Genomic DNA, 23,253 nt, shown 5'->3' with positions numbered 1-23,253 from the left:
AGGTTGTAATCAAAGTGCATGTCAGTGTTCTTTCAAAGCTGTATGTTGAGAGTTAATGACTTAATTGGAGTTGTAAACCCACTACTTGCTTAATAAAAATGTATTCACCAGGTCTGCCTTCAGCGACTATATTTATAAGCACTCTGCATGTCCTCCAATAAAGTTCTGTTAAAACCAAGCACCAGGTACCCGCTCATTTTTGCACTTGCTACCATCAATGGCCTGTTAATACCAGTATGGCTGTGTCTGGCAAGTGTTTTTCTCATGCCTATGCAAAAGCCCAAACTGTTGCCATTGCCAATGCTTGTTTCTTTGGGTAACGGAATGGGAGAGTTGTTTGTCAAGGTATCTGGCAACCGGAAAAGAATTAAAAAACAAGGGTCTCCAAGAATCTAATATTGTTGTGATGTGCAATGAACATCTGTAGTAGTGTCTAAAACAGGTTAACAACATACCTGTTCCTCGGGATTGAATCGCATGCTTAATATTGTTAAAGCCATTCTCGATACTTCAGGTGAGCTTTTTCAATCTTGTTCGCTTTCATGGCTTTGAAGTCTTCTTTATGAATTAAATTATTCTCTGCTAAATCGGTCTTACTAACCATGCCAAAACACTGGTTCTGGAGCCTAGTGATCTCTTCATGTTATATGTTATTTCACTGGGTGATATTTATATTGTCTGATGTTTAGCTGTGGGTGATGGATTATGAGCAACAGGGATGGCCTTCCTACCTTATTTGGTGGTCTCATCTTGGAAGTGTGCCTTTTGATGCAATAATTACAAAATGAAAGATCTCGTAGCTCCTTGCAATTCTACTTGGTACATTGTATGGGACGATGAGGGATTTAGACCTCTGTACACATTAATAATATCTATTCTGAGAAGTAGATAAACATGTCAATCAATGTAAAATAACAGCAAGTAAATTGGACAAGGATTAAACCCTGTTGGTAGACGATATCTCTGCATGGTCTTTCGTCCTATTTTAGAAGTGAGATAACTAGCAGAGTGCCATCTTGGAAAGGTTTCTTTTTATAATGTTGTCTTTGTAGTGCGATTTTCCGTAGATTAATTTTGTGGCTATCAGAACAGTCCACTGCCACCATTTCCCCAATTCCGTTTCACTTGCTAACATACTGCTCAGTGGAGCATCACACTGCAAGGTTTCAAGCAGAACTGCTGAAACCGTCATCTCAGGAGTGGTTTCTATGGTTTATCAACCTTTGTTTTCTTAACACTCCCTTAGCAGAACTCCCTAGGTGGGTGATCAGTATATGTCATTTATCTCTACCCAGAACACACAAAACTCAGTTTAGGCCCACGGCATGTGTAAAGGAATGCTTTCAGAATTAACAAAATAAAAATCGATGTAATTATATAATGACCCTGTTTATTCAAACATATTGATACATCCCTACAGCTGTCATGTAACATTTGCAGTTCTAGCATAAACAGGGTGCAAAATGTGTACTCACTACTAGGAATTGGCTAGTGGTAGTTGACTCTTAGTGAGTGAGAAGAACAAGTTACTTACCAACAGTAATGTTCCTCCCACATATTCCTCCTCTTATGATATTCGTATCCCAACTTCAGCTGCTCCGGAACATTTTTTCCACCAGGCGGCGCTGTGTTCGAGGCCACAGAGTCGGAGTCCCTCGAGGGCCGCCGTCAGGCGTCGACGTCATCAGCTGTATAAAGGGCTCGAGCAGCGCCCGTTACCTCAGTTCTGTTTTTACGGTGGTCATGGTCGCATCAGCTGATCAGGTTTTAAGTCTTCAGGCTCTTAAGGAAGTTAGAGTGCAACTGGCGTGAACTGTACGGAGGGGTAGGATGGGAGAGTCGATGAGGAATACATGAGAGGAACATCTAATCGAAAGAACGTTACAGTTGGTAAGTAACTTGTTCTTCGAATGGATTGTGTCCTCCCACATATTCCTCATGTTAGGACTCCCATAGCAGTGGTAATTTTGGAGGTGGGAGTACTAGAAATTTTAATTATGGACAGAATTAAGGACAGCTTTTGCGAATAGTCCTCCTTGATATGAAGTAGAATCCAAGCAGTAATGCTTTACAAAGGTGTGCATTGACGACTAGGTTGCCGCAGCACAAATATCCTGCAACGGGACACCCCTCTGAAGAGCTGTGGAAGTTGCCATGCCTCTGGTTGAATGAGCCCTTAATCCGTCTGGAGGCTCTTTCCCAGCTGATTTATAGCATTCAGAGATTGCTAGAATTATCCATGTGGATAGTTTATTTAGATACTGCAAGACCCAATTTGTGCCCAGTATATCCAACGAAGAAATGATTTTATGCGTTTTAGATTTAATGTCATTGCTACAAACCAGGTTAATTCCATTAGATCGACTGTGAAAGGGTCTTGGAACTGGTGTAGATTCTGCTGTGTAGAGGGGACGGTTGAGAATCTACAACATATCTTGCTGGTGTGTCCGGCACTCAAGGCCAAAAGACTTCTATACTTCAGTCAATATGTATCGAATACTGCTAATGTGGATAGGGATTTCATCTGGTATAGAATGCTCCATTGTAGCAAAGGCAACTTAAACATTAGGGTTGCAACGTTCTTGAGAAATGTTTGTGATCTCTTTTAAAGGGTATCGACTGTATTTAATGGGAGAGAATGTTAATCCTATTTGGTGACCTCTGTTTTCTGCTGTTTTTTTTTCTTTTTTTCTTTTCTTATTTGTACTTGCTCTTTGTACTTGATTCTGTATTTCTTCTTATGTGATTGGTACTTATTTTATGTCAAAGTTGTGTAAATACGTTTGAGAAAGTGTGTTCTTTTAAATATTTTGTAAGGTTTATATAAACCATAACAAATAAAAAAAATAAAAAAAAAATATCCAACGAATAGTTGGTCACATTGTCAGAGATTTGCCAATCTGGAAATGTAGAAACTGAAAGCCCTTTTTGGGTCGAGTATATGCAACCTTTCCTCTTTCTTTCTAGCATGAGGTGGAGGATAAAAGGAAGTTAAGACCATTTTTTGTGACAGATGAAAATCAGACACTATTTCAGACACTTCTAAAAGTCAAACCATCTTAAAAATAGTGTCAGAGTTTAGAGTTGGCTCCCGGTGGATGATATTGAGGTCTTTGATGAAAAGGAAGACAGTAACCATGGGTCACTATCTCTAGTGCCCAGGCATCTGACGTAATGCCCCGCCATTCGTCTAGATACCGAGTGATTGTGCCTCCCACCGGGGTTTTGTGGGTTAAGACCTCAAAGTGGCTTTGCAGCAGTGGCTGAGGAGGTAGTAGCCGCTGCTGTGGCTGATCTAGCACCTCTCCCTTTTACACCACAAAAGGGTTTTCTCTGTTGGCCTCTCTGACTGGCCTGCCCCCTCCCTTTTCCAAAAGAGGAATAGAAGCGAAAGGGGCGACTCTTCCAGGAAGATGAGCCTGCTTAAGAGTGTTGTTGAGGTTGCCTTATAGCAGCGCTAAGTGATTTTGCTGCCGCTTTCGAGGTCTGCAGCTTCTCCAAGCTCTCGTCCGCCTTGCTGCCAACAACCCAAGCCGTCAAAAGCCATATTAAATAATCTAGACTGCACATCAGGTGCAAACCAGATTTCCTTAGCCATGTGAATTTGTGCAAGACCATGCTAGATGCCATGGACCTGCTTATACTATCTGCAGTGTTCAATCGTGACTGAAGGCATTCCTCCATAGCCTCTTTGCCATCCTTCACTATAGTCAGGAAACCACCCCGTTCCTCAGCTTCCGGGATGCGTTCAGCAGCTGATGACATGCAGTCCCACAGGGTATAAGTAAATCTTGCTAATGTGCAAGTGACAGTTGATTTCAGGGCTATGCTGCCCAAAGAAAAAGCTTTCTGGGGCCAAGCATCAACTTTATTGTCCCCGTCTGGTGGTATTGATGGGTAAGCTGATTGCCTAGTGGAGGTTGCAGCTTGTACCACTAGACTTTCAGGAGATGATGTTTGGATAAATATTCTGGATCTGATAAAGCTGGCCTATATTTTGGTACCAGTTTCATATTTACTGCTGCAATCGAATCAGGAGTATTTCAATTTACCATTACCCTTTTTTGCAGTGCTTTATGGAATGGGTGAACAGGATCTTTTAAGGGATCCTCACTCAGGAGGTCAGTCATGTTATCCTGGTCAAAATCTGAGGAAGCTTCTTTCCAACCCATAAAGTAAATGACCCTTCCCATAAGATTCCTATAACTGGGATCAGCATGATCTGCAGGATCTGGCCTTTCAAAATCCACTTCAGGTGAAGTGTCTAAGCCACTGGCATTTTGGAGACAGTCATACAGGTCTGTTATTTTAGATTGCGGGTCCACTAGTTCTTCAGGAAGCTCTCTGGCTCCAAATCTAACTCCAGCTGGAGTGACATCCTCTTCAGAGGAATTTTCTTCATATATAGATGACATGGATCTAAAAAATTACTGTCTAGGTTGAGGGTGGAAAGTCTTTTCAGGCAAAGAAGGTGGAATTTGCCTAGGCATGGGCAATGACATCGACTTGGGTCTTGGTATCAAAGAAAGCCGTCGATTCTGCTAGCCCCAATTTATGCACAGAGGCTTTGATCTAGTGCGAGGTGTCGGGGAACATTCCCTTGAAGACTACCTCGATATTTTAAGCATCGAAGCCCTGAAGGCCTCCCATTGTTCTGGGGAATCGTGCTTTGATGGGTAGGTTACTCTCCTCTCAGAAGAGGACGAGGAGGAAGAAGACCAATGACAATGCTTTTTTGACTTTTTAGTCGAAGACGAGGAAGATTTCCTCGAGCGACTCTCCGATCTCGACCTCAACTCGTGACAAGATTTTCTACCGGATTCATCCGAATCCTTTTGTTTTTTCGAAACTTAGATTTCTCCTCCCCCACCGTCAGCTTTCCTCTGCGTTCCCTAAGAGCCTTATTTGACATGGCCTGACAGGACCCACACTCATCAACCCAATGGTCTGGGCTGAGGTAACGGGTGCTACTCGAGCCCTTTATACAGCGGATGACGTCGACGCCCGACGGCGGCCCTCGAGGGACTTCGACTCCGTGGTCTCAAACACAGCGCCCCCTGGTGAAAAATTCTCCGAAGCAGCTGAAGCTGGGATACGAATATCATAAGATGAGGAATACGTGGGAGGACAAAACCCATTCAAAATGGTGTATATCTATAGCATTTAGGTGGTGAATGACTTTTCGTTGGCTGCCCAGTAGTGTGCAGCTTGAATTTTAGCCCCCTGGCATAACTCTCACACTCAGTGAGCGAAGCACATTTAATCACTGTACTGGTACATGTACAGGAAAATATACTTAAAAATGTATGAGGTAAGTTAAGTGAATAGAGCCTGCAACAATGGCTCCAATAAATAGGATACACTTTTTATAAACCCTTTGACTTACAACCCCATTCCTGGGGGCACAGATTTGGGTCACGGCTTAAAACAAACATACTTTGGGTGCCGTCCCAGGGACTTGGTGGAGTGGTGTGAGGGGGTTGGGTGAAAATCTCTCCAATACTTATGTCCCCAAGGGCAGTCAAATATTTATGGACAGGAGTCGGTAGAATAACTAGACACTCCTATTCAGTCCAGTAATCTTGAATCTCATATTGTACCCCGTCAAGCCCCCAACCTAAGGGCTTCCAGCTCTTCCTGTGGAATCCCCAAAATGTAATCAAAATATTTATCCTTGAGGGCTGATGCAGAATACATCTACCAGAGTCGAAGGCGAAAGATGATGGTTGCCAAAACAAATCTCAACAGCGCCTTTGTTCATTTCACCCCAAACAACAAAGAGGAGCCAAAGGACTAAACCTCTTGAAAAGATGGGAATGAGTAGTCCCAAACCTGATCCACCTTAAGATCTCATGGGCAAGGGCCGGATCAAGGTAGCAGCGACCTTTTTGCCATCCGACAAGTGTAGGCATCTTGCAAGTACAGATGTACAGAAAGTGAGTGTGCAACATTGTATGCACAGGATTGGATGAAAGTAAAACATCTTCATCCAAGTACAGGGTACCAAGGATAGTTCGTGTCTCAAACCCTTCATGATAGTTATGTCTGAATGGAACTTTTGTGGGCAAGGTTAAGACTGGCAAGAAAGCTCAACTTCATTAAAAATCAATGCAAAGTAGAAAGATCACCTCTGGTTAAGGGCTTTGGAGCCAATCCGACAACTGCCACTCTTGACTGCCTTCTGCCCTGATTTCTTCAGTGTGCTATCATTTTCTACCATTGCAGATTCCTCTCAAACTTTTCTCTCTCATTTGGTCACATCTCCATTCCTTTTAAGCCTGCTACTATTCTACCAATTTGCAAAATACCATGCCTATTTATCCTTCTCTGCATTCGTCTTCCTTTCTTCCAAAATCCCCTTAAACAAGCTGTCCGTTCTCAACTATCTCTCTACTTCGATGAATTCCCTTGTCCCATTTCAATCTGACATTCTCCCTTCTCACTCGTTGTTACTACTCTTTTACATGTCACTAATTTTCTCACTTCCATCAGTCACTAAGAAATCTTTCTTCGTTTCCACAAATCTGTGCTCTTTTGTACAGTGCATTCTTTTTTTCTTCTTTCATTTCTCTTGGTGTTTCTAGTTCTGCTCTTCCTGTTCCCCCACCCCTATCTTCCCAATCGCTTTTACTCTCCGACTTCGGCTAGTGACTGTTCTTGTACTCTGCCCTTGCGTCTTGGTGTCCTTCAACGTTTAGGTCCTATACTATCCCTCTTCTCTTCAAGCACTCTTTTGGCTTGAACTGTCATTTGTATGCTGACAACTCAAATATCTGTCTCTTCCCACTCCTTCAATGATTACCTAGACAAGTATATCTGTAAATTCGATATTAAGCCCTGGATGCTTGCTCACTCTTCACCTCAACTCATCCAAGATTTCATTTCTCCCCTGCACAACTGCCACATTTCCTTTATTCCCTTTTCCTGTGATTTTATCTTCATTGCCCACGCTGCTCGCAACATTGGGTTTATTTTCAATCCCTCTGGTGTTTTTTTCATATCACATTTCTACTCTTGCTTGCTCCTTATCAACATCTGCAAAAAAAGTATTTTTCTCACACTTTCCCATCTAGATTTTTTTCTTCTTCGCCTTCCACTCTCTGTTCCCATTAAACTCCATTGTGAATTCTGCCATTTGGCTTCTATTTCTGCACTCATTTTTTCAAATGTTAGCTCCTCTTCTGTAAACCACTCTTTTTATAAATTTGACTTTATTACGTTTTCCAAGAGGAACACAGTGTACAGAGGTATATTAACTTACGCTTAACACGGATACAGCAACATTTATCCAAGCAAATACACAATACTTTTCTCATCCTATTCCCACCCTGCCCCACCTCCCCTGTAACTCCACCCCTTCCGTCTTATAACATCAAACTGGCATTTACATGTTCATTATCCTTTTACAACCTTTTCTTGGGTTCCTTATTTTCACCAACAAATTTCAAATTTTCAAGTTAATCCCATATTCTCTTCATAAGGTATGCACATTGCGTCAACTCTATCCCCAGTCTGGAAGCCGGATTGGGTTCACAAGCATCCGGGTGTATGTATTTAAAACAAAAGTCTGACCATTCCATTTCAACAGATCCGGGGTCTCCATGGATCGCCGCAGTTAAGCATTCCGTTATATACAAATTACAAGCTGTATTAATCCACTCTCTTTCCGGGCAGCCGCACTCTCTTCCAGTGTGTCCCAAAGCATACCCTTGCTGCCAGGCGCAAACCCTTGTCAAAATTTGCAGACCGCCATCTAAAACCCTTTGTGCTGGAAATGTATTTGTACATCCAAGATACGACAAAGGTGTTAATCTCATTGACAACTACCCTTTTGAAAACAAATTTTAGTCAGGCTAGATATAGTGTTGTTGTACACGTGTATCCCTCAAGACATTACATTGTCAGTAATCAAAGAGGTACTTCTGACTAAGAGATCGGAAGGAACTACTTCGAATAGTTTTATACTTTGGTGTGCAAAGATGGCCCTAACAGAAAACGACTTCAGTTTCAATAACCAACTTTTTCATCAAGTGCATTGTACAGCAATGGGGTCATCAGTGGTCACATCGCCAGTACATTTGTAGAATCCTTCGAGATCGGGGTAATTTACAACAAATCTAATCCATTTTTACCCTATCTCCATTTCTGGAGAAGGTTCATTGACAACATTCTAGTGAGAAGGGATGGTGAAGAATTCATCAGTTGGATTAAAGAACAGAACCCATTTTTGAAATGTACTGCTGAAAAGGTACTGAAAGTTAGACCATACCATAAAGTAACAGACCGAAATTCTCTGTTACAATTTGATAGTTGTCACTCCAGCATGCAAGGAAAAACTTTCCTGTAGGGCAGTTTCTCAGGTTTACATGCAATAGATCTTTGAAGAAGAAGCGCTTGCCCTTTGAGAAAAGCCTGAAAAAAGAGCAAGGAATAACAATAGAGAAACCTTGTTAGAATATAGAAAAGATCCAAAGGCCAGCGATCGAATTGTCTTTGTAAGCACTTCAACTCACTATCTAACAAAGTGAATGCAATTGTGAAAAGAAATTGGCACATTCTCACAAGGGGGGTGGGGGTGCAGATGTCCAGTTGTAAAACCTTTATGTGCTTTCAAACAAGGAGCCAACATCAAAGATTTGGTTACAAAAAATGATGCGTTTCAGAAAAGACCACAAAAGACACTGACAGAATAATGGGGACTTTCTAGGCCCGTGGGACATGCACCGTGTGGTATGTGTAGTTGCTGCTCAACTACCAAGAGGTCTAAAGAAGTGGACCTGGGTTTGAAGAAACCTTGGAAACAATTGTACCGATTACCGATTGTAATTCCAAAATGTTAACCTATGCCATTTGGTGTCCATGGCAAAAAATGTATATTGGAATGACCGAGAGGAAGTGAAGAAAATAATTATAGAACACAGGAGTTGCATTAGAAATTCAGTAGTGACTGCGCCAATGGTCGGCTATTTCTTAATAATGGAGCATACTCCAGAGCCCTTCATTTGGACTATATTGACATAGGTCCAACCTGCAGATGACACTGCAGCAAATAAGTAGAGACTATATAACAAAGAACAAAGATTAATTGTTTTTTGCAATAGTGTCGAGAACGGGCTCAATGAGATGATTGATTGGTCCTCAATATATGATTGATTGGTCCTCAATATATTGCTGATTTGATTCCGAGCAGTTGTCCAAATAAGAACCCAGTCACTACATGGGACCAGCTTCACACATTTTGCATCATGGGAATGGAATTAGAGTCCCAGATAGTAAATTTGCAATCCTAATGTGAAGATGAACACCACTTTTGAATTTAGAAGTGGAGAAAAGGGTCCAATACTATCACGTATGAGAGAATAGGGAGTCAGGTTTTGAACCTGGTGATTAAGTACTAAGATGCAGTCGATCCGATCTAGGACTATTATTCTACTCACATTGGTATGATTTCAACATGGCATTTGCTTTTGAGTCGCAGCGCACTAACAGAGGAGGTCTAGCTCTTTTTCGAACTCCTCCACTTCCCGGTTTCCTAGATAAAACGTGTGCAGGTGATACACGCACGCGCATACTAGTCAGTTTGCTCCAGCAGCTGAATGGATTGACGCTATGAGATGTACAAATAGTGGATAATTACAGAGAGGTAAGGCACCTCCTTTTAGTGTAGATTTCTCTGCGCAACATACAGTTAGAACCCCGTGTTAGTCAAGCCTCAGGGTTCTTTCAAATATGATGGCCATGAACGTAGCTATCTAATATTTTTGGGTGTTGCCAATGACATTGAGTAATTAAGTGCTTTTTGGTTGCTACAGCACAACGAGGAATACAAACTTTTCCAGTAGAAGCATGAACCACAAGTGTATGAGATCAACAGCATAATGGAGACTTGTTCACACTGGTGAGTGATGTTCCCGCTCCCTACCGATTTGTTTGTGTGCCACGAGATCGCAGTTACCTAGTAATACGGTACGATCTCAGGCTTTGCTGACACTGAACGGTGTTGAAATTACAGATTGCACATTTTGGAGCGCTCATTTTGGAGTTGTGGTTTTGGTCACCTTGTTAGTGACAGGTAACAGTTGATTTAGGTAAAATTTACACTAACCCATTATTGTGTTTATGCTATCTGTAGCTGTTTTAAAGTAAGGAAGATTTATTGGAGTATATATGTTTGAATGTGGCTTGAGCTTGTTACTGAGGGGGCACTACTCTTCTCTACTTTCTAGATCGAGCTTCTATTGATTAACCAGGTTACTCACCGTAGTGACCACCTTACTCCTAGTCCATAGTCCCCTTTCCTCCATACTTATAGGACATCTCTCCGTCCTGTGGGACGGGACCAGAGCCCTTTGTAAAAGCATCAAAAATGTCAAAAAGAAAAAGTTTTCTTTTGTCCTTCCCCTCTTGCTACGCGGGGCCCGGCATGCGGCCATAACCCCGCCCATCTTGGCTCCGCCCCGCACATCGCCCATCAGTTCTATTGCCGGGTCAGAGACCTTATTAGAGGGGACGGCGGGCGTATGGAGGAAAGGGGACTATGGACTAGGAGTAAGATGGTCACTACGGTGAGTAACCTGGTTATACTCCTACGTCCCATCCCCTTTCCTCCATACTTATCGGAGATTCCCAAGCACTCCTTACAGGAACTATGGGTGGATGGAAAAAACCCTTACTGGAACAGGTTATTCAGCACAGCCTGACCAAACTGGGCATCAGCTCTTGAACTCAGATCTAGACAATGTTTACAAAAAGCCGACGGGGAGGCCCAAGTAGCCGCCTTTGCGATGGTCTCCCAGGGGACATATTTCTGAAAGGCAACTGCGGCTGCCTTGCCCTGCACCAGATGTGCATGAATACCCTTAGGAGGCTTCAGCCCTTGAAGGGTGTAAGACTAATGCAGGCCGCAATCCACCGGGAAATGGTCGCCTTAGAGGCCTGCTTTCCTTGTGGATTACCAAAAGTGACAAACAGTTGAGAAGAGCTCCTAAGCTTAGAAATCCTGTCAAGATAGAACTTAAGAGCCCTTCTAACATCCAGACAGTGTAGAACCCTTTCCGCCTCTGAAGCGGGGTTCGGAAAAAAGACCGGCAAGTTAATAGATTGGTTTAGATAAAATTCAGAAACCACCTTCGGCAAGAAAGCAGGGTTTGTCCTTAGGACCACCTTATCCTTGTGAAAAGCCAAGAAGTGATGTTCCACCGACAAAGCTTGGAGTTCGCTCACGCGCTTTGCCGAAGTGATGGACACCAAAAAGGACACCTTCCATGAGAGGTGCTTTAGGTCTACCGTGGCCATTGGTTCAAAAGGCTTATGGCACAACGCCGCCAGGACCACAGTTAGATCCCACGCTGGGTGCGGACTGTGAATCGGGGGAAAGGGGCGCATCAAGTCTGCTAAATGTCTCTTAACCACTGGGTTAGCCAGAGAGTAAGAACATTGGTCCATAGATAAATAGGTGGAAACCGCCAAAAGGTAAGTACAACATGATAAAACATGAACTCCCGACTCTGCTAGGTGGGATACAAAGGACAGTACTGTGTCAACTGTAGCCCGCCTTGGGTCCATCTGCTTGTCTAAACACCAATGACAGAACCTAAGCCATTTGCTTTTGTACTGGGACCTAGTCTAAGGTTTTCTCGCTGCCTGGATAATGCGCATGTTATCCGCGGACAGGCCAAGATGTTCTAAAGACCTGAACTCAGGCACCACACTGCCAAGCTGAGTGATTGTGGGGAGGGGTGCCACAGTTGTTCCCCCGGGTGAAGAAGATCGGGGGTCACCGGTAACCTGATCGGCGGATACACTGACGGGTGTTTAAGTTCTGAGAACCAAAACCTGGCCAGCCACCACGGGGCAATGAGCAGAAGAGAACAGTTCACAGAGTTCTTCAATTTGCAAATCGTCCGATGAACTAGAGGCAGAGGCGGGAAGGCATAAGCCCTCATGTTGTGCCATGGAATTTCAAGAGCATCCCCCAGAGAGGAGGCTCAAAGTCCGTTTCTGGAGGCATACAGAGGAAGGTTCTTGTATGTCGCCGTAGCAAAGAGGTCCACTTCCGGAGTGCCCCAGCGCAGGAAAATCCATGAGAGGACCTCCACCTTCAGTTCCCACTTGTAGCTGACTATCGTCCGCCGACTGAGGGCATCTGCCGTGACATTCAGCTGGCCTGGAATGTGTACTGCAAGTTGCCAAACACCATGCAGAACCGCCCACTCCCAAATCTGGATGGACAGTTCCATGAGCGGGGGAGACTTGGTGCCCCCTTGCTTGTTGATGTAAAACATCGACACTGCATTGTCCGTGCGAATCCGGACCACCTTGTTGGCTATGATCGGTCTGAACGCCTTGAGCGCTAGGAAGACCGCCAGGAGCTCCAGACGATTTATGTGGAGGAGCTTGTCCTGAGGCGACCAAAGATCCGAGACCTGAAGAAGATCCAATGTCGCACCCCACCACAGAAGGGAGGAGTCTGTCGTGACCGTTACCATCGGAGCTGGGTCCTGACACCCCGCCCCCACCGACAGGTTGCTGAGAGACGACCACCAGTCCAGGTCCGCTCTCATGGAAGCCGGAATCGTTAACTTGGAGTCCGGATCCACAGCCTGAAGCCAAGAACTCTGAAGAGCCATCTCAGTCCGCCTCATCTTGAGGCGCGCAAGAGGAAGCGTCAAAACGCACAAGGCCATGAGGCCCATGTCTCTGGAACCACCATCTGATACGTGGCCAACAGATCGGCCAGGTACACTCTGCAGTCGATCGTGTTCCAGCGAAAACCCAGAAAGATCAAGTCCTGAGAGACCGTCATGGAAGATTTCCACCAGTTCACCGGCAGCCCGAGGTGGAACAGGAGCTGGAGGAGAGACTGAAGATTGCAGGCAGCTTTCAGCGGACAAGGGTTGCGCAAGAGCCAGTCGTCCAAATACAGATATACCTGGATATCCTGCAGATGAAGATAGGCCGCGACCACCGACATCTTCGTAAAGACACACAGTGCCGAACTTAGGCCAAAAGAAGCACTCGAAACTGGAAATGCTCCTCTCCCACAGAGAAACCGAGATATTGAACTGGGAAAGGTCTAGGATGGTGCGCAGGCCAGCCTCGTTGGGTTTGGGCACCGTAAACAGCTGGGAGTAGAAGCCCTCCCCTCGCTCCCTAAGAGGAACAGGTTCCACAGCTCTGAAGTCCTGCAGCTTCTGCACCTCTGCTTTTAGGGGGGGCGATCCAGACTGCTGGAAAGGAGGGTTGAAGGGTGGGGTAGGGAGTAGGGGTAAGCGGAAGCCCATCCGAGCGACTGACCAGACCCACCTGTCCTCGGTGATGGTCTGCCACGCCTCCCAATGAGACACAATGCGTCCTCCCACTGGGGTCTCGTGCGAGCGAGGAAAAACCCTCATTTGGCAGGCTTTTCAGTGGTATTACCACCTGAACCTGAATAGGAGGCTGAGGAGCGGGAGAAAAACCGAGTCAGTTGCTGCCTCCGGTGGTTATTACCCAAAGGAGTATCCACTCTGAGGGATTTCCAGTCTAGGAAGCCCCTAAAACCAGAGGAGGGCCGGCTCTGTGACAGCGGTCTCTGGGTCCTGAAAGGAGTTTTAACCAGGACTGACAAGGACTTAGCTGTCTGGGTGCTGTCCTTTGTTTTGGTGAGCTCCACATCCGTTGTGGAATCAAAAAGCTCTTTACTGTCAAACGGCAGGTCTAACACCTTGTCCTGTACCTCCTTCGAGAACTTGGTGGCATGCAACCACGCCTGTCGAGAGGTGTCAGCACCCAGCATAAGGCCCCGAGCCGACGTGTCGACTTGATGAGCCGCAGCCTCAAGCAGATCCTGAGCCAAGACTCTGGCGTCAGATGAACCCGCCCTAAAGTCTTCCAGCTTCTCGACCGGAATGAACTCCTCAAACTCTGACAGACTTTTACATATCTTCATGTTTGCCCCCGCTAACACCAGTTCCGCGTTGGCCTGCTGGAGCTGCAAGGCCGAGTTAGCAAAAATCGTCCTCCCAAGGGAGTGCAAGAGTTTGTCCTCTTTCCCCAGAACCTGAGTCGCCATCGTAGAAGACGCTGCAGGCCTGGACTACAAAGTGGCCACGGCCACCACTGTGGAGGAAGGGGGCATACAAGATGACAGGGCCACCTCTTCCGAAGAATGCAGCCTGTAACGCGCGTCAATTTTCTTATCGACAAAAAGTCCAGAGTAAGGCTTTTCCCAGACCCTGCGGACCTCGGCCAAAACGTCCTTCTGCAAGAACAGGCCGGTACGCTCCGAAGGAGACAAGGTGAACGCCCCCGAAAACACACCATCCTGCGTAGCGGGTGCCTCGGGCACTGGGACATCCAATAAGCACATCATGTCCAGTATCCGGTCGTCAAAAGCTCTAATAGAGCGGGGCTGGTCTTCGCTGTCCTGCTCGCCCTGCGCATCATCCGACAGGTCAGGATCCTGCTGAACCGTGTCAGGCACCGTCTTGTCCACGGGGGACAATGGGGGAAGGGCGGAAGTGTTGGTGGAGGCACTGTAGGCATGGGCGGTGCCGGCGGAACCACTGGTGGAGCTGGAGACGCGGGCAGGCAAATCTCCCGAAAAAGACCCTTGAAATACTCTCTCATGGGGTCGGTATGCATGAGCGTCTGAAATTTGCCGAAAAAGGCGTCTTCTGGAGACGGTATTTTGGAGCTGCCGGAGAAGGCCTCTCATGAGAAGGATAATTCCAGAGACGCAGCGGGGACAGTTGCCACATAGGCCCATCCCCCGAAGTGTCCACAAAAATCAAAGGTGCCAAACCAACAGGCAACGAGACATTGTGCGGGAGAGGCATCCGGGCGTTCCAATCAAACTGGACGAAACGGATGCGTACAAGGAACTTTGTGTTTACCCGCGGAACCAACTGAGGCCGATGGCGTAGTGGAAGGGTGAGCGCCCAAAATGGCCGCTGTGGTCGTGCCCTTTTGCCATCACCCGAGGGGGACTGCAGCACGTGTGGAAGTGAGGCAGGGGTCCCCGTCAGTGGATCAGGGGTCTTAATCTTAGCCTTAACATAAGGAACCTTGGCCGAGCTGGTACTATGAGGCCTAGAATGTTTCTGCGACATACCAATAGCCAAACTAGCCTTCGCAGGAAGGACCTCTGCACTCCCGGTAAGGGAAGAACTTTCACTCCCTGCCCCCTCAACAGTTCTGTCATCGCCACAAGATTGGGAACGGTGAGGAAGTACCTTCACCGATAAGGCCTTGGCAGGCCTCTCAGAAATGTTGGTCTCTTTAGCCACTGCATGAGGGACCTCGGACACGGGTCCGGTAACAGCCTTACTAGCGCGGGCCTCGAACATCCGTTCGGTAACACCAAGCCCAGCCGAGGTCTCGGGGCGCACCCCGGTACTTTTGAGGGAAGCCCATAACGAGGCCTCAGAGCGAGCTCCGGTACCCCACGATTCAGTAGAACAGGGTCTAGAGGTAGCCCCCACAGGAAGGGCCTCGGAGCGTGCTCCGGTATCCACAGGCCCCTTACGGAGACCCTCTGAGAAAACTCTGGTACAATTATTAGGCTCAGAAGGCACCTGGGGGCAATCCCTGGTGATAGAGCGATCAACGCTCCTCCCGGCGCGGGAAGAGTCGGAAAGGTATCTCCAGGCCGGGTGCTCTGAAAAGTAAAGAGCTCACCGGGCGTTTCTTCTTTTCATCGATAAACGCCTGAAAATGCAAAGGAGGAGTATGCCGAAACACCTCCTCCCACCGCTCCAACTGACGTTGAAGTGCCCAGACCGAAAGGGAGTCACAATAAAAACAGGAGTCCCAACGGTGATCCAGACCCAAACACTCTAAGCAAAGAGGATGGGGGTCCGCCCTCGCGAAGCGTCGGTGACACGATGAACAGTCTGGAAAGTCTAGTTTGAACGACATAGACAAGACTAGTAAACGATCGCTAGCGAGAGCCCGAGAGGAGGAAAAAGGAAGATCTTCCGAGGATGGAAGCGTGTCCAGTCCCGATCGAGCAGAGAAAAGGACTGATGGGTGATGCGCGGGGTGGAGCCGAGATGGGCGGGGTTACAGCCGCGTGCCGGGCCCCGCGTAGAAAGAGAGGAAGGACAAAAGAAACCTTTTTCTTTTTGAAATTTTGGATGCTTTTACAAAGCGCTCCGGTCCTGTCCCACAGGACGGAGAGATGTCCTATAAGTATGGAGGAAAGGGGATGGGACGTAGGAGTAAAGAAGGTCTACTGTACGCACTTTCAAGCGTTTCACAAATTAAGTGTGGAAAGCCTCCCCACAATCATTTATTCTTTTGTGGTGCAGTGGCTGTTTAATTTGTAAATATAACAGCACAATTCATAGTAGTCTTGTACTCTCTCCCCAGGTCATGGTTTAATAAAAAGCAGTTAAAACCCAGCAACGAGTATCCAAGAATGCGAACCCAGCGCTGGACAGACGGATGTTAAGAAACCAATGCTTTAGGACACGTTAAATGTCTCTTTTTTGGTTCCCCTGATGAATTTCCACACACCATTTTGTAATCAGTTGGGAATGAAACATGTCGGAATAGATACTGTAAGACTGTTCACAGAGTTACACAAAAAGGCATTAGGAGCCTATTGAATAGGTTGAATTGAAGAACCCATTAAATATAGAAAGGGTTCCAGACTAGACACGAGTATGTTAGAACGTGTAAAGTGCTAGTAACATTTATATGAGTCTTTTCTTTGTTTTATTCTTTAGTCCCCCCCCCCCTTCTTTTTTTTATTTGAGTTTTACTTCTTCACATTGGTTGTTTTAGGAGAGGAGGAGGTCTGGTTGGGGATATGTTTTGTGGATTTACAGACTTTTTTTCTTCCACATATTGTTTTGAATAGTTGTGGATAATTTATGATATGCTTATTTAGAATATGTGTATTGTGTTATTAGTGGAAGTTTTGTAATAAAGAATCATTTATTTATCCTATTATGTTGTAAGGTTCTAATGTTTATACTCACTCAATTATAATTGCTGAAATTGAATACAGCATAGTTTCCTGTTGGGTTCGTATTCTTGAGTTCATTTCCAGAAGGGTGCCCCTTTGGGGGCTTTGAACGGTATAGGGGGTAGCTAAGGGGTGACAGTTCTTTCATGTAAAATGTATTGTTGTTAGAGGGGCACAGTTCTGTCCTCCTTTTGAAAAAAACAAAAACCAGTCCTTTGAGTATTTAGGAGCAGGCTGTGGGCCATTTTTGGTAGCCTAATACATACCTGTTCTTGCAAACCAAACAGTACCAGCGTCGGGGTTTACCCCTCTCGGGAACCCGTACAGGTCTCCAATCCAGCTCAACACCTCATCCCAATAAGAATGAACCACACTGCATACCCACCACATGTGCCAAAAATCGGCTCTTGATTCACAAGCATGCAAGCACATAGGGCTCACACTTTGGTACATTTTGGAGAGCCTAACCAGATCATATTGCCATCTATGCAGTAATGTGATGGGATGCAGCTTGTACTGACCGGAGATATATACTGGGAAGGCACCCCTGCGTAATCTCTGCTATGTTTGAGGGTCCAGGCCCATCCCCAGATGTCCCTCCCAGCACTCTGTCAGCTTGTCAGTGGAGCTGCCGTCTGGTCTCCACCAGAGCCATCTATAGGGCTGAAATCAATACCCTGGAATCAGACCTAGTGACCAGGAGCTTTTCCACGGGTGTCATGCTTCCTCTGTATCGGTTCTCTCTAGGCCTCACTCAATACCCCCTTTAATTGTAAACATGAGAAAATGGAGAGCGGACCTATTCCCAAGGCCTCCTCTAGTTCAGTAATTTCTAATGAATCTGCCGACCCTCCACATCTGTCCAACCCGCTCGAGACCTGCTTCATAACCAGGATTGTTATCTCTGGTTTCAGAATTGCATCCCTGAGATCCAGTACCCAGAGGTGTCCCCGCAGTGAAGGCCACGTTGTAATAATTTTGCTTCATATAGTGCTCAAGTTCTCTCGTAACGTTAATACCAAATTAACAGAGTGTTCCCTGGTTAACTCCAAGGCATGAGAAATGGCCCATATCTGCGTCCCTATTTCTGTCCAGGGGGAAAAGGACTGATTTACTTGTGTTAGTTTTAACTCTGCCATATAGACATATCGTTCTCAAGACTCACAGTGGCAGGTACAAATGTAAGAGGGTGTAGCACGTGTAGCAGCATATCATGCGCATACAATCCAATTTTGTATTCCTTCCCTCCCACAACAAATTCTTCCACTTAGCAGTTCCCTCTCAGCCTGTGGGCAAGGGGTTCTAAAGAGAGAACGAAGAGATCCAGGAAAAGGGGACAACCCTGTCTCATCCCTCTGTCAAGTCCAAACCATCGTGAATATCCTCCATTCACATCAACACATGCCCTCGGGGAGGAATAGTTAGCCATAATCCCACGTATACATTTCCTACTTATCCCAAATTTAGTAAGCACCCAACCTATAAAAAATCCCACTCCATCCTATGAAAAGCCTTTTCCGGATCAACAGAGAATCGTGGGATCATCCGGCGAGCCCTGCGCCTCATTTATCAAGTGCAGTGATTTCCTTATAGTGTCAGCCCCCTGATGTCCTCTAACAAATCCCACCTGGTCTGAGTGTACCAGTCACGGCAAGAAACCCTCTAATCTGGACGCCAGGACCCTGGCATATAGCTTACCGTCTATATTCAGAAGAGAAATTTGCCAGTATGAACCACACGACCTAGGGTCCCAGCCCTCCTTCGGCATTTCTGTAATGAGGGCCTGAACAAATGATTTTGGGGCTCTGCCTTTCTCCATGATATCTTTAAGCAACAATGTCAAAAAGGAAGCAAAACAGACAATGTTTTTATAGAATCCAGAAGTGAAACCATCTTCACCTGGTGCTTTCTCCAACTGAAGGCGACCTATTGCGTTCTTAATTTCCTCACCCGTGATTGGAGTGTCCAAGGCACAGAACTCTTGTTAAGGATGGGAGGTGCATCTCCTCTAGGTATTTCTGCATCTCTTCCATATCGGCCTCCTGGATCCCTTCTGAGGCCTGCGTGGTTCCATCCTTTCCCTCTATCTCCGAAACCCATCTCTCTGCAGGTTGTCCCCTTAACCTTGAGGCAAGTCGCCCTTTTCATAAAATGTCTATTTCATAAACCGCAGATTACAGTCTTCCCTTATTCCAGCAATCTCAACTCTTCTCTCAGGGCCCTAGCCTCCATTATGTGGTCCTCCCTTCACTCAGCAGACTACTGTGCAAGTCTTTCTAAGTCTCCTATTATGTTCCACAATCTATTCTCAATCAGAGCACGTTCCCGCTTTCTACGGACCACCAATATGATTAACATGCTTCTCCATGTGGCCTTCGCAGCATCCCAAATAGTCCCCTTTCTCACCTCCCCTGTGTCATTAATAATGAAAAATTATTTAATTTCTTTCTTCGTTTCCTCTTTAAAACACAGGGTCTTTCCACAGGGACTTATTGCACCTCCACTTAGAATTCCTAGGGCACAGGCCACTCCATTCAAAGTCAACCAACACCATGTCATGGTCCGACCAGCTAACTGGTTGAATTCCTGAACCCCCGCCCCACCCCCACCGAGTCCTGTGCCAGGTCCCATAGATCCCTTTAGATATAAAGGTAGTCTATTCTCATTGAGGTTCCATGTGGGGCGGAATAGAAGGTAAACCCCCTTTCTTGTGGGTGGAAGAAACACCACATGTCCCATAGCCCGTACAGTTCCATAGCTGCACAGAACTCCCTGCAACCCTGTTTCAGAGATTCCTGCCCCCCGGGATGCATAGTCTGCCTGTCCAAGTTGACATCCATCCATACATTAAGGCCCCCACCAACCATCAGATTCCCCGTTCACTAATGTATTACTTTCCCCAGGATTCTCTATAGGAATCTCATCTGACCCCGATTCAGGGCGTACCTTGTGGCAAATGTAAATCTTCTCTTATCTTATTGATCAGACCCGAGATCTTTCCAAACTGATGGTCACCAGACTCTGAGCCGATGATTACTTCCTGGCCCACCAACGTCCCCTCGCCCCCCCAGGTCCGCAGGCCATGCATTCCACAGGCTCAGTCCATCACCTGCTGCTCCCCAGGCTGAATCTCTCAGACCACCTCTTCCGTCTATACTCCTCCAGAGGCTGGGTTACGGGGAGGCAGGCACACGGCCCAGTGCTGGGGGCCCACACCTCCCAGGTATTACTCCTCTGGTGACTTCACAGCAGCCTTGCCACAGGGACCATGGCCGGCAGGTAGCATTTCGTCTGGACTCCTCTTTTGGCACGTTAACAGAACTCTGCCGATCTCAGCCCCCGCAGGCACCCTTCAGGCTCACTACATCCGGTGTGCTTGCTGGTATGTTAATTGGGGGAGATCATGCAGGAAAAAACGAGGCACTCAGAAGCCTCCATCAACTCTCAAGAAGACCAATGCCTGTCGGCTGTGAAGCAGGCCCACTTCATAAATAGCACGGCGCTGCATAGTCCGGGCCTCTCCAAGAGCAAATTCACTGCTGCGCGCCAGGTCTCCATGCGGGTGTACGGCTGCGTGGCCAAGGATCGATGGTCCAATCCCACGGGATCACACTGATGCGCACACCAGCGCTCAACGCTGCAGACCAAAGACTTGTGAAGGCCTACGCAACGAATAAACCAATTTCACTTTCAGGCGAGTTGGATCTCAGCTGTTATGCAACCAAATTCACAGGGTTTTGGGGGCAACTGCGATCTGTCGGTTCCTCCAACTCAATTAACCAGTCTTTCCGGTCGGGGGGCAATAACTGGGAACTCACTTAGTTTTCGGGGCTCTGGGTGTCGGAGGTGAATGGTTAGGAGACTTCCATCCATGCACCCCCTGGTGGCCAATCTTCCTGTAAACCACTTTAAGCAAGCAGCAGCCTCTCAAGGGCTTGAGCATCACTTATCTTCTATCAGACTTGTAAACTCAGGGTCTTTTCATTCTTAAGTGTATCTCCCAACAGGGATGGGTTTTGGAAAGTGTCTTGTGGGCTAGGAGGGGTTTATTTGCTCTAGGAAAGTAAGGAGAGGAGGTTGCATTCTTGGTTATTAAGTCAGGAGTATCAATGTCCCTTCCCTACTGATCTATTGTGCAGGGCCATTCTTTCATACTTCTGGGGCCAATATGGTGAAATGATGCTGCAGGCACAGTCGGTGGGGGTACGAGGGTTGGTAGGATGAAAGATGAGTTAAAAGACACAGTTTTCAGGACATAACTGTGCATGCATGTATTCTTTGGTTCCTTGCATGAATGCAATGCTTCGCTGTTATAACAGTATAGAGAGGTCAGAGGGCTTGGGGTAAACCTTAGCCAAGACTTGATGGGGAGCCAAGGCCAGACAGCATTTATGTGACAATTTGTACCGGGCAAAGCTCTTTCTGGGATGTCGTGATCTCACGATGCGCTCTCTAGGGAACAGACATCAGACAGCATTTAGAGGAGATGATTGGGGGAGCGAGGCTAAGTTCTTTTTGAAGTCAGACACGGCGCTCACTGGGGAGCGAGGTCAGATGGATAACTAACTAGGTTGTGCAGGGGGGTGATACAAGGTCAGCTAGGGATCTCTCTGGGGCACACAGATGCCAGAATGAATGTCTGGGGCACGGGTGTTCAGAAGTGGGCACTGGGGTACCCCAGAGGTCAGAATGGGGCTCTGAGGTATGCAGGGGTCAGAAATGGGTTCTGGGGAATGCAAGGGTCATACCTCTACTTTTTTTAAAAAAGTTGTACTATTCCGATACCTTTTATTTTAAACAAACACTGCTCTGAAATGATTTACTTTTAAAAATAAAAGTGTAGGAAGATGTTGAAACTTGCACTTCAGCGCACTGCAATGAACATTCCCTTAAACAGCAGGTGCATTTGTTTGGGGCTTGTATTGTACGTGGGAGGGGGAATAGTGGTGTGGTTTGTGGGGAACGGGGGCAGGACAGCAGGGAACATAGTTCCACTACTTCTTCCCGTACACTTCGACCACGAGAAATGGTTGATGACAGAACAAAGTGGGTGCGGGGGGGTGGGGCAGGGGACGGGGGGGGAGAGGTTAGAATGAGTTTAGGGGCGTGTAAGTCACAGAACCAGAATTCATAGCGGCAGTTCTGAAGTCAAAAAGGAGTAAATGAAACAAAGGCTGCAGTGCAAGCAGTCATAGTTCTACTCACGAGATAGCTTCAATCATGTCGACTCCCATCTCGACACAGCAGTGGGCATGGTCCGCTCGAGCCTCAGGAAGCCCAGACACACAGTAGTAACAATCGCCCAGAATCTTTATTCGCAGGCAATGATTCTCCTGGAAAAAAAGCAGTAGTAGTACGGGTTAGAAGTGCGTTCTTCGCGGGTTAGAAGAGTCGTTCTCCAATTTGTAGGCCTAAGTAAAAAATAAATTAAGAAAACAAACATTGAGGTTTTTGGAAAGTGCTGCTTTGCAATAGCCTCAGACCACTTTTTGGGAGAGTGAGGAAAGATAATGAGAGCTCAGCAGATCATAAGGAATAAAACCATCATTTGCTGATGAGGAGACCTTCCAATCCTTGAGAAGTCCTTGTCAAGTGCTAGGTCCACACTGGGGAGTTCTACAAATTTAAGGATATGTGTGGCTTGTCCTAGCAGACAAGTTGGTGTGAAGGGTATTGGGCATCTGACCAGCTCACTAGATGGATATGGCAAGGAGGGCTTGCTGGCAAGTGAATATGTTGGTCTTTGCCACAGGCAGCACAAGAGAGGTGCATTATTGGAGCTCTGCGGAATGTAGGTAAGTCAGATTTGCTCGTTAGGCATGGTGGGATGGCCTTCTCACTTCACCTGCACAGAAACAGAAAATGCACATGCACATACAAAGGCATGCATAGACAAATGACAGGCACATACACAGGTGCAGATACCCGAAGGAAACATGCAAAAACCTAATCAGCATTCGGGCGTGTCAGATATGGGCAATCTTCAACACCCAATTTCTGTGCTCTAGCTCAGAGGCAATGCTTTGCTCTTATCTACACAAGCACTAGCAATACCAAGCACTGGCTGAACTGTAGGCCTTATTTAGCACAAGCTCAGGCTGGGCCGTCACCTACCGATGCCAGTTTATCGAAGCGTGCGAAGAGCTCATTTAGTGTCATGACGAGTTCCTGCGCCGTGCACTGCGATGCCAGGCTGGTGAAACCCTCAATGTCTGCAAAGAGGATACTGTGGAGAAAATAATAATACAAGACATTTAAATCAAACTTACAACTGTGCAGTCATCTTTGGTGGGCAGTGA

At 46.5% G+C, this 23,253-nt stretch overlaps 1 protein-coding gene and 1 long non-coding RNA gene across 2 annotated transcripts in view; one reads left to right on the top strand and one right to left on the bottom strand.

Annotated features, from left to right (window-relative positions):
• The window catches only part of LOC138582512 (uncharacterized), a 340,772-nt gene extending 330,910 nt beyond the window's left edge, over positions 1 to 9,862 (top strand). The window contains exon 3 of the long non-coding RNA XR_011305036.1: positions 9,813 to 9,862. This is a non-coding gene — a long non-coding RNA (uncharacterized lncRNA). The remainder of the gene's footprint in view (positions 1 to 9,812) is intronic.
• Positions 1 to 23,253, bottom strand: part of ADCY6 (adenylate cyclase 6) — an 820,353-nt gene that overhangs the window by 366,033 nt on the left and 431,067 nt on the right. The window contains exons 6-7 of the mRNA XM_069653856.1: positions 23,069 to 23,180; positions 22,160 to 22,287 (exon numbers count right to left, since the gene is read on the bottom strand). Of these exons, the coding sequence (XP_069509957.1) occupies positions 22,160 to 22,287; positions 23,069 to 23,180 (240 nt within the window). The remainder of the gene's footprint in view (positions 1 to 22,159; positions 22,288 to 23,068; positions 23,181 to 23,253) is intronic.

Source organism: Ambystoma mexicanum, chromosome 3q (genome assembly GCF_040938575.1).
Source record: "Ambystoma mexicanum isolate Mex_15411 chromosome 3q, UKY_AmexF1_1, whole genome shotgun sequence".
Lineage (NCBI taxonomy): Eukaryota > Metazoa > Chordata > Amphibia > Caudata > Ambystomatidae > Ambystoma > Ambystoma mexicanum.
This window is presented reverse-complemented; position numbering and strand designations above follow the sequence as displayed.